The sequence below is a fragment of the Lytechinus pictus genome, chromosome 7 (assembly GCF_037042905.1).
Source record: "Lytechinus pictus isolate F3 Inbred chromosome 7, Lp3.0, whole genome shotgun sequence".
Classification (NCBI taxonomy): Eukaryota; Metazoa; Echinodermata; class Echinoidea; order Temnopleuroida; family Toxopneustidae; genus Lytechinus; species Lytechinus pictus.
The window spans coordinates 40,085,866-40,100,971 of NC_087251.1; the positions used below are offsets into that span (position 1 = coordinate 40,085,866).

The 15,106-nt window shown below is 36.9% G+C and overlaps 1 protein-coding gene across 1 annotated transcript; it reads right to left on the reverse strand.

Annotated features, from left to right (window-relative positions):
• Positions 1–1,189: 1,189 nt before the first annotated feature.
• Positions 1,190–5,558, reverse strand: LOC135154780 (N-acylneuraminate-9-phosphatase-like). Its single transcript, XM_064102670.1, has 2 exons — positions 5,392–5,558; positions 1,190–4,482 (listed from the first exon to the last, which is right to left on the reverse strand). Exons 1-2 carry the CDS (start codon positions 5,470–5,472, stop codon positions 3,850–3,852), a joined length of 714 nt encoding a protein of 237 aa, XP_063958740.1. The 5' UTR covers positions 5,473–5,558; the 3' UTR covers positions 1,190–3,849.
• Positions 5,559–15,106: the final 9,548 nt, after the last annotated feature.

Sequence of the window (15,106 nt, forward strand, 5' to 3'; positions counted from 1 at the left end):
TTTACTCTTATTTACTGTTATCATTGCGACTGTTTCATACTCAATAAATATTTTGAACTGTATCCTTACATCTTGTCTTGTGCTTTCATTATAAGACTGGTTGAAAGTAAATGTGCAGCGATCAAGGCCCAAATTGCAACATAATACTATTGCAAATCATGAAAAAAAAAAGCATCTTGTCTTTTTTGTGTCTGAGCTCATGGTGTATTTCTTTACTACCAACTGGGATACATCCCGTTAATCTATGCTATTCATCCACGTGAATGGCTACACTGAAGACAAAAAAAAAATTCCTTGCGCGGCATTCATATGTTACAGGGGCCCTGCCGTTAATATGATGTGTAGATAAAATTTATTTATCAATATAATTTATTGTCACAAATAATTATGTCAGAAATATCAAATTCCGTTTGTATTCAGTCTTCTCCTATTCCATACAGAGATTGAATTTGATAACATAAATTGTTATTCACATGACGGTAAACTGTGGATTGACATATTATGACTGCAATTTGCAATGTTTTACAGTGATGTTAGAATGATTTTGTATAGGCAAAATGTGTGAATTTTGGTTTAAATTTGTGTTTCTTTGCCATTATACCCCCTCCCCTAACACACACATTCAAACATTTTTCACTTTTTTCAGGGCTTAAATTAATCCATCTGTTGCCCTATAGAGTAGCCTGGTATATTAGTTGTGCCCCTTTTCAATTTTTTATTTTTGTGCTGTTCCAAAAAAAAAAAAGTGCAATGCATGCAAAAAGGGGCCTTGCCCTAAAATAAAAAGAAAACAGAAATGTAAATTTTGGCATTTTATTATGTTTCAAAAATAATATCTATATATTAAAAAAATATAATGTTGTGGTCTGGTGCACCTTGAGTAAACTCTGAAAACCAATAACAATAGAAAGTAGAGTTGATTATAAAATTAAAATGTTTGTTTCCTGTTTGAATGTCAGACATATTGGTAATTACTGTGTGGCTGGATCTTTAAGCCAATTACTGAGTCATGGGGTGTGGTTCTATAATGTGGCTTTACGCGATGTCAATATTTCACCAACATGATTTCACACACCAGGCACTCATTCATGAACATTTTAGACGAGTACACAACATTCATTTAAAGGAACCATCAACCTTAAAATGTCACTGAAATCAAAGTAATAATATAAAACTTTAAAAAAAAAAGTTGAATACCAGTAAATTTAATTGCGTTAGAAAATTAATTATAGTTCTCAGTTTAAGACTACAAAATGTTGCCATTCTAAGTTTATTAATACAGGGCTCAAACAGAACAAAATACCTTTCGGAGATCTGAAAATTCAGATAAAAATGAATATGGCAATAATTCAAGAATACATGATGTGTACAATATCAGATACGGTATGCCATGAGTTGATAAACAAAAACTCAAACTGGAAAAAAATCAATAACAAATTGCAACCTGTTCACACTGGATTACCTGTCCAAATCAGGGGTCGGGGGAGGGGGGGGGGGAGCAACAAATTTCCCGGTCATAGGGGGCCAGATATGGCCTATAGAGCAAATTTTTTTTAAAGTTGCGAGCGAGCCAAAATTTTGAATTTTTTGTTACAAAAATCTAATTTTGGGATAAATTTTGACAAATTATCTTTCCTTTAAAAAATTGCCATTAATGAATGGAAAATAAATCCAGGAACCAATTGAGTCTTTCAGACTATAGTAATTACCAGTTGCGACACCAATGGGATGGTAATGAGACACGTAAAGATATTTCACGTCAAATGCTGATTCAAAGTAAAATTCAAACACATCTGGAAACATAAATTTCTATGGTACTGATCTGATACCGGTAATAGAGTGAACAGTCGACACTGTTTAAAAGTATACCTTAATTAATCCAGGGACGTCCCTCTCACGTCCCTGATTAATCTCAAAACAAAACATTTAATACATGCACCCAATTGGGTGCAGGGAATTCAGTAGTTCATAAACTTTGTCAGTGAAAATCATTGTTTTTTTTCATGAAGTGCTTCTCAAATGTCATGGGCAAATAACAGGGCAGCATACATTGTACTCACTGTACATAGTCCAGGGGATCATTTCATGAATTGCTAGATGTTAGGAGCTATGGCAAATCCTACATGTAGCATCTGATTTCCTTAGTACACATTTGTCAGTGAAATCACTAACAAAACTTTTCATGAAATACACCCCATATGTTAATTCACAATGAAATAATCACATCATGTACATGTAAGTTACCAGCATAAACATGTGTTGAATTAGTAAACCATTATGCTTTGATGGTGAGTGAAGGAATATTTAACCCTTCAACATTTACAACAAAGATTGGAGACTAATCCCTCAATATATTAAAGTAATGTTAAAAAAAAGAATCATTTTGTTGATGGTGGAAATCAATAGTAATATATTGCGTTGAGAAAAACAAATGTGTAAGTCTCCATCAAAATGTTCCATAAAAATTGTAGAGTTTAGCCCTGTCTGTCAGTCTGTTTTATCATAAGAAATAACCCTTCATTTTCATAATTTAAAAAAAATAATTAAAATAGTATACATGTATTGCATGCTGTGTGGAATTATTCTCTGCTTCATTATATACACAAGTTCCTGAGCAACGCCCGACTCCATGAAGGCCTCATATACATGCAGATAAAATATGCCACTTTTCTTTACAGCTTTATTTATAACATCACATATCAATTCACATCAAAAGTTATCATGATACCATCATTTTAGTATCTAGGCAAGAAAGTAAATTCATCATTTCCTCACTTTTTCAAGTACATGTAGGTTTGATTTGTCTCTCTGTCAATGTATCATTAGGTCTTTTCACTGATTAGACCGAATGTGTATGGACTAAATGGCTATTGAACCTATTGGCAATGAGACAATGTGGAAAGTGGACGAACTGATGGTAGACCAAATGATAGGAAACGAGTTGGTAATTGAATGAATTGGCATTAGACCAATTGGAAATAGACCCATTTGACTTGGGCGTTCAATTCTTTGAAATGAAATAAAAACATGCCATTCTTGAGAGCTAAACACAAAATTTGGCAAATTTTCAAATTGCACCAACCTCAAAATACAGCAACGGCACATCATTGCTTGCTTACATGCAGTGCAATTTAAATCAATTGCAATAAGATTTTTACATACTGTAAACAAATCTTTATAGACAGTTTTAATTTGTTATTTACTAAATTTTAGAAATCAACAAAACTCATGATCTTAAGAAGACGGGGGCTGAAAGGTCACGGAAGCTCCGCCCCCAAAAGATGTTTTGGAGGTCAAGCCTTTCACACGCAAAATTTGTTCCGTAATTTGAGTGAAACTTAACTGGAATTCACCTCCGGAGTGGATTTTGAATTTGTGATTAGCGTTTCGTGATTCTAATCATGTTCTAGTTTGGTTTCACACGTGCTAAAAATTCATCATTAGCCTTATTTTTCACTGGAATCATCATTCAAATTATGTTTTTTTTTTACTGTGTGAAAGGGCGGTCAGTTGGGTCATTATAAAACGTATTTAGCTTCAGTAAAATGAAAATACTCCTGTTTAACAACACCAGTCGATAGAAGTACAAAACTGCTTCACAGCCTGGTGGAAACTACATGTGAACATAAATTTCACTTTGAAAGAAGAATGGATGTGTGCTTGTACACTTTAGGTTACTTTATTCTTCCAATAAATTCTTCAATCTCCATAGCAAAATAACCATCTTTCCATCCTTCAATCTTCACAGCCTTATCACAAATTAGGAATGCAAAGGAAATGTCAAAATGCAATAAATAGCGAGATGGAATATTTGGAATGTCTTTAACTGAACATAAAGAAAAAAAAACATCACAAAGGAGGCTGAAGTTGTTGCAAAATGCTGTCTATTTCCAGAACAGACTTGATTATATAATCTGCTTTGACATAGTCTGAGCTTGGTTGTTTCCCGTAAGGATTAATCCACACTGTAGCGAGGACCTTGGCATTAACGCCACCCTGGATATCTGTCTCCTGGCTATCACCAACCATGATGCACTGTGAAGCTTCTACACCAAGTAGTTTACAAGATGTCTTGAAGATAGATGGATGTGGCTTTGGTTCGGGATGGTCTCCACTGATAACAATTTCATCAAAGAAATCTTCGGCCCCGATCTGATCAACTTTTTCTCGTTGAACTTTACTGTCTCCATTTGTTAAGAGAAGTAATTTATATTTCAACCGTAACTGCTTAAGAAGGGCCTTCACCTCTTCATCAAAATACAACCCCTCAAGCCGTAGTTTCTTCCAGAGTTGATAAACTCTTGAAGCCAACTCTTCGTTCTGGTTGGAATTTAGTGCAGTTTTCCACAGTCGGGTCCTCCATTCATCAATGGGAATCTTGTTTTCTGGATCTTTCTCTGCAGACTGTAACAACTTCCTGAAGTTTGAGACAATGCTTTCGGCATTACAGCTCGGAAATTCTTTCTGGATGAATCTTGTCACCTGCAGAGGATCAGATATGAAGTTGTAAAGTGAAGTTTAACATCTATTCACGAGCCACGAGGGTTGATTCAATTATCATGGTACAAAAGTCAACGGCAATGACGATGCAGATTTAATATTGTATTATCGTGCTTCATTTCCAGCATGAATTTAGGACCAGGCCTTTGCCTTGAAAAAACAAGGTTAAGTCCATTTTCTACAGAGCCTATACTCTGTAGTCTAGATAGGCCTAGCCTGGGTAACGTATAGTGAGTGATTGTATTACCGACCAGCCTTGACTTGTATTACCGAACACGCGCATCGTACGCGTCAGAAAATAATTTCATACGCTCAAAATTTTGCAACATCCTTCCAAAGACTCAAAGAGAACTTGAATAGAAAGATGACGAAAGATGGTCAAAAACACATTTTCAAAGTCTTATATTCTAAAAATAATAAAATATGGTCAAAATAGCTCATCAGTGATTTTGTTGTTTTCTCAACTTTTCCCATAGAAAACACACGTTCGGTAATATGATACCTTTTTCAAGTGACCAAAATATTTAACATGCGAAGAGGGGTCCGATTTGAAGCTAATATCGTAAAAAGGAAAAACGATTTCGGCAAAAATTTTACATACCGGTATTAATATTTTGTTGGTAATTGTGTATTTATGGTGAAAGTTTGGTGAATTTTATGAGAATAGTGTGTTTGATATGATTGAATTAGAGAAACCCAGCTGCAGCAAAACCTATGCCGGCCGCTCAGCCTCGGCGCCATCGCAGGGCATCGGCTAAGTCTGCGGGCCGCCCGGGCGCCGGGTAGCCATCATGGCATGCCCATGTTGGCGGCAAGATGCCGGTCCAAAATTCCAAAAAGGGTGTAACATTAGGCCTAGAATAACCTCTTATATACACAAATGAAACTTACCTGCACATAGGCATTAGCATCAGATTGTTTCGTCCATATTAAAGTATTATCTAGGTCGAAAATAATTGCCGCTATCCCCATTTTAAAGTGTTAATATTACTATTGAAGAGAGTAATCACACCAACGTGACGCGTACGCCGGAGGCTGAGCTAAGAACGTCTGTTCGTACCGTATATGGCAAGCCATTTGTCCCATAATGACGATAAACTCAGTTTATCATCGAAAAACTCAATCTATCCATGGATCCTACTATAGGGGCCTACAAGAGAAGGATCTACAGTATAAAGTATAATGCATAAACTAAGTTTTTCGCCGATAAACTAAGTTTATCGCTTGAAAAACTAGGTTTATCAAGAAAAACAAAGTTTTTCTACCGATGAACAGGGTTTTGTTTGATAAACTTAGTTTTCACTTGGAAATCAGAGTTTCTCGAAAAACTCTGTTTATCAATTGATACTTACTTTTTTTTATAAGTTTTTCTCTTAAAAAACTCAGTTTGTCGACTGCATAATAAACAGAGTTTTTCAAGCGATAAACTAGCTTTTTCAATTTCGATAAACTACGTTTTTCGAATTTGAAAGTTATATAGGGTTTATGTAATTGCCATGGTAACCAAATATAATAATGTAGAGCAGGTTGTATATTCCTGAAACAAAGTGCAATTATTTGATAAATGTTAATTCATATGGGCGCTATTCTAATTTGAAGATTGACTTTATTGTTAGCTATTTACATAGACACGAAAAGCAGAGGATATTGTTCCCAACTGGAATTATGATGATAAATATTACTATGCTATAGTCATATTTATCATCATAATAATAGTAATGCTATTTGAAGTTTTGAACCAGGATTTAATTTATGTGGGATATAATGGCCCGTATTTTGAAGTCAGGTTTAAGTTAGACCCAGGTTTAAAGTTGTGGTTTAAGTATGGATGGCCAATTGTTACATAAAGCACTAACAGTAGAGATATCATATTTCAGCTCATTTGGCTTTTAAATCATTCATAATTATCTAGGAAGTATAAATAGATGATTGTCTTCACCATCGATGAATCAGAAAAGAGCAGAGTAAACATAAGAAACGTACAACTTAATAAAAAAATTGATACGTTTGGCTTCCCATACTTAAACCACAACTTTAAACCTGAGTTTAAGTTAAACCCAACTTCAGAATACGGGCCTATATCTTTTATATACACCTAAGTTCAATATGTGTTACTATGTAATTTTACATCTGATCAAGTTTTCATTATAAAACCCACTTAACTCCAAAGAAGTATTTTGAATATTGGGTTTTATCACTATTGTGTATCCCTTTTCCCGCTGAACATTTATCTTTTGGAGATGGGTTCCATGACATTTGCTCTGACGACAATTGCTCCGCTGTAAATTCCACAAACTAATCTTATGACCAGCTTCATCCCCTAAACCTACACATTAATTGCAATCCTATAACCAGCTATCTTAGACAAAATTAAGCCCAGGGCAATTGTTGCAGGAGCAAATGTTGTGTCGCCTGGGCCTCGTCTCACAAAGACTTACGATTGATCCGATCAATCGTAACTCTATGGAAATCCACCAACGTCATAATTGCACAATGTCCTTCGTATATGCAAAGAGAAGCACGGTGAATTTTCAAGAAAACAATGAATGCAAGAATATAAATCATAGCTAGAAAATATTTTGAACAAACATGCATAATAGATGTTGACGTTGCTGGCAGTCCATAGTTGTGATTGATCAGATCAATTGTAACTCTTTGTAAATAGACGGGGCCCAGGTAATCAGATGGAGATGATTGGAGAGATGAAGATAAAATGTGGGGGGGGGGTGGAGATGATGAAAGGTGGGATGGCCCGGGCCCCGGGGGGATGGCCATATGAGGATGGAGTTAATGAGAGGGGTGGAGATGATGAGTGGATGGAGATGCTGAGAGGAGGGATGGGGATGATGCAAGGATTGATGGAGATGATGTGGGGAGGAGCAGGGGCGGATCCAGCCTTCGTCACTGCATGGGGGGGGGGGGGGCCGGAATTTTTTTCAGCCATATTTTCCCCGATCGGCCGCTCGAAGATGATTTTTTTTTTGTTTCTTTGAAGGGGGTAGTCCTATAAGTCACTTCTTAGCTTTATTCTTTAAATCAACATAAATATATAATATCATAATCCTTATTTCATAATGCGAGCGCGAAGCGAGAGCAAATTTTTTTTAAAATTAAATGTATTTTTTCCTAAAGTTTGAACATTCTGAAAAAATGATGTGCCTGCAATAATTACTATGAACGCGAAGTGCGAACAGAAATTTTTGATACACGTTTTGAACTGATCGGAAAGGTAGGCCTACCTGTTAAAGCTTTTTGCAGTTAGCCATGACGTTGCATATTTCAACAATCAAATAATGCGAGCGCGAAGCGCGAACTGTAAAATTTTGACATTTCTACATAAACAATAGAAAATTTTAATCAATTTTTGTAATCATGAACAGGATAGCTATATAACTAAATAATTGATGCGAGCGCGAAGCGCGAGCGGAAAATTGTAGTTTTAGACCTAGAACGGGACTCTATTTATTTTTTGTAAATCATGAAAAGGATGAGTAAGAGGGGATCTTCCTACATTATTAATGCGAGCGCAAAGCGCGAGCAGAAAATGTTTGTATACGTTTTGAACTGATCGAAAAGTGCCTTTTAAGGACTGCTTGCACTTAGCCATGAAGACGTTACATATTTCAACAATCAAATAATGCGAGCGCGAAGCGCGAGTGGAAAAAATCGAGATTTAGACCTAGAACAGGACACTCTATTCATGTTTGTAAATCATGAAAGGGGTGAGAAAGGGGGGATATTCCTACATTAATAATTCGAGCACAAAGGGCGAGCAGAAAATGAACCAAATGAACATGCGCGCGCGTGTTTCAGATTTAGACCTAGAATCTAGGCATTCTAAATACATCTTTAATCATTAAAATATTTGATATTCCGATCTGAAAAGGGGGGTCAATTTCAGCTTTATATTTCAAACACTTTGTAGGAAAATTGTAAGGTGGATATAAATCGCACTTGATAAAGAGCTGATATTTTTCATTATTACTTTGAGTTTGAGACATAGGACCGTTACATCCTTAGGACATGTTATCATATGAATATGATGACTATATATCTTCCTATTCATCTTGCTAAGCGCAAATTTAAACAAAAGGGACAATTTAATTATTAAATTGATATCTTATTTGTTAATCAATGCATAATGAGGGCGCAGAATCTCATGATATTTTGTCCTAAACACTGTACATTTCAAGTACTGTTTTATTATGAATAGGATTCATCAGTAATCAGTTGATATATTTTTAACCATTAATGCGAGCGCAAATCGCGAGCCGAAATTTTTGATAAACTGTCATGAAAAGGGGATTTTAAATAGTTTGATATATAATCGATATTGAGACATACATAACCCACCAATCAAAATGCAAGCATGGCAGCGCTAGCTGATACGTTTTGACAATCAGACCTGAAAAGGGATATTTTAAAAACTTTATGGAATACATGAAAATAATAGGTACCTGATAAATAAAAATTCGCGAGCGCGCAGCGAGAGCGGAAAATGTTAATATAAACTGACATTTTTACAGAGCACTTTTTAAAAATCAATTTGTAAATCAGTCAAATTAATGAAAGTTCGATTTCCGAGGAGAAATATGTTTTGTATATTGACTTCCAAATTTGATATTTAAGCTCCATGTTGAACAAGATATGTGAATCACTTAACAGGCAATGCGAGTGCGAAGCGCGAGCGAAAATTTTATATAGTGACATGAAATATTTTTTTTCCAAGTCTTCCTCTCATCTTATTTTATTCACTCGTCTTCCTCCTCTTCTTTTTTCTCTTTTCTTTTCCTTCCTTTTTTCTTTCTTTCCCTTTTTTTTTCTGATTTTGCTCCGCCAATAGGGGGGGGGGGGGGGGGGCGGGCCCCACGGGTCCCCACCTGGATCCGCCTATGGAGGAGGGATGGAGATGATATAAGGTTTATAGAGATGAGGGGGTTACAATTAAGAGACGAGGGGGGAGATGTTGAGGAGTGGTGAAGATGATGAGGAGTGGGGAGATGCATGAGAGGAATAGGATGATGAGGTGGATGGAGATGATGTGGAAGGGTTGGCATGAGGAAGCGTGGAGATGATGAGAGGAGGGATTGAGATGAAAGGTGGATGGAGATGCGAAAATGGTTGGAGATGACGGGAATGGAGATGATGAGGAGGGTGGAGATATAAGGGGGGAATAGAGATGAAAAGGGGGTGATTATCATCACAAACATCACCTCCAGCACCAACTTCATCATCATTATCATCGCCACCACCATCATCATCATTATCATGAGTCACTGATCATGACCATATCATAATCACCATCATATTACCCGGGGGCCACTTACACTGACGAGTGGATACCATGCGCGACCAAAAAAAAACACGTAAAAAGGATGTAAAAAAGATAGGGTACGTTACGTATGCGTATCGTGATAAGGGTGTCAAAAAATAATGAAAAAAGGGTATTTATTTTGCTAGGAAAGCTATACGTGTTTAGGGTCAAATTTGGGAGGATGATAAAACAAAATTAAAATGTTTTAATGTTAGGTGGGCCCCATAGAGATGTATACTAATTACGCTAATTAGTATACATCTCTATGGTGGGGCCGTACTAAACCAAATGGTGTGTAAAGGTAAAACCGACGACCGACGGACCCGTGACATTATAATAAAATATCGCTGTACTTGTTTAGGGGTTCATTTCAGGGAATACCTGTCAAGAGTATCGTTTTGTTTCAAATACTTGTTAAGGGTAGGGTTTCAGACGCCAATACTTGTTAAGGGGTGCATTTTCAGAATAATGGAAAATGCGTGTCAGTTTAGGGTGCTTTTCGAGACCCCATGGTTGCGCATGGTATCCACTCGTCAATGGAAGTGCCCCCCCCCCGGGTCATGAACACCAATTATATAGCGGAATATCAGAATTGCGAGACACGACAAACTGGAAAGCTGCCATAGCCAAGAAGTCATTGCAATTCCATGGCTTTTCCATGACCAAAATCACCTTTCCATGACTTTTCACCAATTTTTTCGAATTCCTTGACTTTCCATGACCACAAAATTTTCCAGGATTTTCCATGACTGTGGGAACCCTGCATATATTTCTGATCGACAGCTATAGTCGGCACCCATTATGCTTGATGCTACGTCCTGGGGAGTGTTTCATAAACATTTTTTGTCGGACAAGTTGTCAGATCTGACAACTTTCCTTAATTCTGATTGGCTCGAGGCACTGTTACGTAACTGTCGGATAAAACAGCAGTGGCATAACAGGCGGGGGGCAGGGGGGCAAGATGCCCCCCTGGCGGAGTTCACCGGGGAAATAAAAAAACGGGAAAAAGAAAGAAAGGGGGAGAAAGAAAGAAAGAAAGGGAAAGGGTAGGAAAAAAGGAAAGGGGAAAAGGAAAGGAAAAGAAAAACTAAGGAAAAACATGAAAATAGAAAACGGAAAACGGGAAAAGGAAGGAAAGAAAAACATGTGAGAAAGAACAATTCTCTTCGACAGTGGCGTACCGTGGGTCACGGCATTGGGGGGCACCAGCAAATATTTTGAGTCACTTAGAGAGCGCGCAAAGCGCGCTCAGTTGCCAGGTATACTGACATAATAGAGACATTTTAAGGACAGTGCCATTAAACGGATATGTATCTCACTGATCACATAATGCGAGCGCGAAGCGCGAGCTGAAATTTTTTAAAATTCAGACCTAAAAAGGGACATTATAAACAAATTTTTGTAATCATAATACGTACCTGTCTCACTAAACAAACAATGCGAGCGCAAAGCGCGAGCTGAAAGTTTTGTATATGTTGACCCCAAACAAGGACAGTTTAAGGACTATATTTTGGGAATCCAATAAGAGTATACATATCTCACCATAGTCATCTAATGCGAGTGCTAAGCGCTTGCTGACTTTGTTTGAATAATATACATCTAAACACATGAAGCACTTTTTGTAGTCATTATAATCATGATCATCATATGCATCTCGATCACTAGTCAAATATTAAGAGCGCGAAGCGCGAGCTGAAAATTTAGGAAATTTAGACCTGAAGAGGGGCATTCTAAGGCCTGCTTGTAGGAATTCACGAAAACCATGCTTATTTTACTAACCAAATGATGCGAGCGCGAAGCGCAAGATGAAATTTTTTAATATTCAGATCAGAAAAAGGGACATTTTAAGGTCTGATTTTAGGAATTCATGAAGAACATACATATCTCACCAATCCACGAATGCAAACGTAAGCACGGACAGGAAATGGTTTATATTAAGACCTTAAAATGGGGCAATCACTTTAATTAAAGGTCAAGTCCACCCCAGAAAATTGTTGATTTGAATCGATAGAGAAAAATCAAACAAACATAACGCTGAAAATTTCATCGAAATCAGATGTAAAACAAGAAAGTTATGACATTTTTAAGTTTCGCTTATTTTTCACAAAACAGTTAAATGCACAACTCAGCGATATGCAAATGAGAGAGTCGATGATGTCCATCACTCACTATTTCTTTTGTTTTTTATTGTTTGAATAATACAATATTTCAATATTTACAAATTTGACAAAAAGGACCAACTTAACTTAACCATAAACTGTTAAAATAATGACAATTCTACATGTTCAGGGAGAAATAAAACTTTGTTTCACTTGAAAAGGAGGAGAAATTTAGAATATTTCATATTCAATATAATAAAATACAAAAGAAATAGTGAGTGGGTGACGTCATCAGTCTGCCAATTTGCATACCGACCAGGATGTGCATATAACTGTTTTGTGAAATTAAGCGAAACTTTAAAATGCCATAACTTTCTTATTTTGCATCCGATTTTGATGAAATTTTCAGTGTTTTGCTTGTTGGATTTTTCTCCTTTTTTTCAAATCTACTTTTTGTTGGGGTGGACTTGTCCTTTAAGTAGTCATGAAAAAGAAGCATATGTCAATACATAAAACAATAATAATTTGAAGTGCGAGGAAATATATTTTGTGTATATTGACTTGAAAACGGGAGGTTTTAGTACAACAGGATTATATATCTTGTTAAACAGACAATGCGAGGACCAGGAACAATGAAGACATAGCCTAGGCCCTGCGCAAATTAGGCCTATGTTTCATAAATTTATGATTTTTTAATGTAATATAACATAACATAATTATAATATGATATAACATTATAATTAGCAATAATTTATTCTTTCCCCAGTATGTTTCTCTCCCTTTCTCCCTCTTTTTCTCTTTTCCCCCGTTTTTTTTTTGGCCAGCCGATTGGGGGGGGGGGGCACGTGCCCCCCATGCCCCCCCCCGTAGTTACGCCACTGCTCCTCGATACACAAATAAATACAATAGCATGATTAGCAAGACGGAAATAAATTAAAGATGACAAAAAGGCAAACAACAGCTGAAAATGAAGGTAGAATGGAATGAGTCAAAATATAAATTGGAAAATAAAGAAAAGGAACAAGACATTAACACTGCCGGGCTGCCGAGGATTGAAGATAACGAGCGGGAAGAAAGATGGATAATGTCGTATGAAAGTCTGTTATTACTTGCTAGATCTCCAAAGCTACCGGGGGCTCTATCCAAGAGCCCATGTAAAAATCAAATTTTGTGATAGATTTTGACATAATGTTAAAAAGATAATATCATATTCACCCTCCTCTCTTTCCTTTTTTCTCTCTTTTTTTGTACGCCACGGTGAACAGGATTTTTGTTATGATTGTGAGCATCAGGGCGAAGCTCTATATGCTCGAGTATGGCGCGCTTCTGGCAAGAAGTAGCTTAATATAGGTCCCGAGCGAGCGAAGCGAGCGAGATAAAAAAAATCACCTTTTCATGAGAATCTAACATAAAGATAGATTTTAACGTGATATTCAGAAAAATATAATACACTTTCCTTTCTTTCCTTATTTTTTGTTTGGTTGTAGAACTTTTGGGGGCCTTGGTCCAAACTCATCCATATAACAGTGCTTTATGGGTGGGGTCCAGGGCAGAGCCCCGGAACCTCTTGATATCAAATCCATTTTAAACCCGTTACAGATGGCCACTTATTTTAATCAAATTGCGTGTATATTTATATAGCTGTAACACAACACATAAATTCAATGCAGTTGTGTATCGTAATCATCCAAATATTGTGAAGGGCACACCAAAGCAAATGTGGGAAAATTTGTAAAAAGTCGCCAGCGAGCGAAGCGAGCCAGAAAAAAAAATGGCCTGTTAAAATGAAATTCTAATTATGTGATAGATTTTTACATCATTATAGCAAATATCATGTCATATATTTTTTTTTTCATTCATCTCATTTCGCTGCCTCCTTTATTTTCTTTTATTTCCCCTTGGCTGAGGAACCACCCCCGGTACGCCAGTCATTCAATGTAAAGCTTAATGCAGGAAGGGTCCATATAGGGGCCCGTTATAGAACCCATTAAAGGTTACAGATGAAGAGCCCCCACTGCACGGGAGATTGGAGATTTAGCAAGTTTATGATAGACTTTCATACGACATTATGCTATATACCATCCATTTTTCTTCCCGCTCGTTATCTCAATCCTCGGCAGCCCGGTAGTGTACGTTATCTTGTCCCTATTCTTTATTTTCCAATTTAGATTTTGGCTAATTCCATTCTGCCTTTATTTCCCGCTTTTGTTTGCCTTTTTGTCATCTTCAATTTATTTCCCTGTCTTACTAATCATGCTAATGTATTTGTATATCGGGGCGAATTTTTCTTTCTCACTTGTTCTTTTTTCCTTCCTTTTCCCGTTATCTTTCCGTTTTCCCTTTTTTTATGTATTTTCTTAGTTTTCTTTTCCCCTTCCCCTTTCCCCTTTTTTCTTTCCTTTCCCTTTCCCTTTCTTCCCCCCCCCTTTTTTTTCTTTTTCCCTTTTTTTTTAATTTTCCCGGTGAGCTCCGCCAGGGGGGGCAGCTTGCCCCCCCTGCCCCCCCGCCTGTTACGCCACTGCCTTTAAAGGGCTCTATAACGGGCCCCTATATGGACCCTTCCTGCATTAAGCTTTATGTTGAAGCACTGGCGTACCCGGGGGGGGGGGGGTACCACAGCCAAGGGAATATAAAAGAAAATAAAGGAGGCAGCGAAATGAGATGAATGAAAAAAAATATGTATATGACATGATATTTGTTATGATGTAAAAATCTATCACAATTACAATTTCATTTCAAAAGGCCATTTGCTATGTGTGCCCCCTCAAAATATTTGGATTATTACGGTACATAACCGCACTGGATTTATGTGTTGTGTGCCCTTGTGTGAAAGCTATATGAATATAAACGCAATTTGATTAAAATTAGTGGCCATCTGTAAGGTTTAAAATGGCTTTTATATCAAGAGGTTCTGGGGCGCACTGTTTTATGGATAAATTGGACCATGGCCCCCAAAGTTCTACAACTAACCACCCCCCCAAAAAAAAAAGAGGAAAGAAAGAAAAGCATGCAAGCCAAAGGAAAACTGTATTATATACTTTTTTTAATATATCACGTCCAAATCTTTCATGTTAGATTCTCATATGAAAAGGTTTTTTTTTTTTATCTCGCTCGCTTCGCTCTCTCGGGACTTAAAAGGAAAGAGAGAAGGATGAAATATGATATTATGTCAAAATCTATCACAAAATTTGAT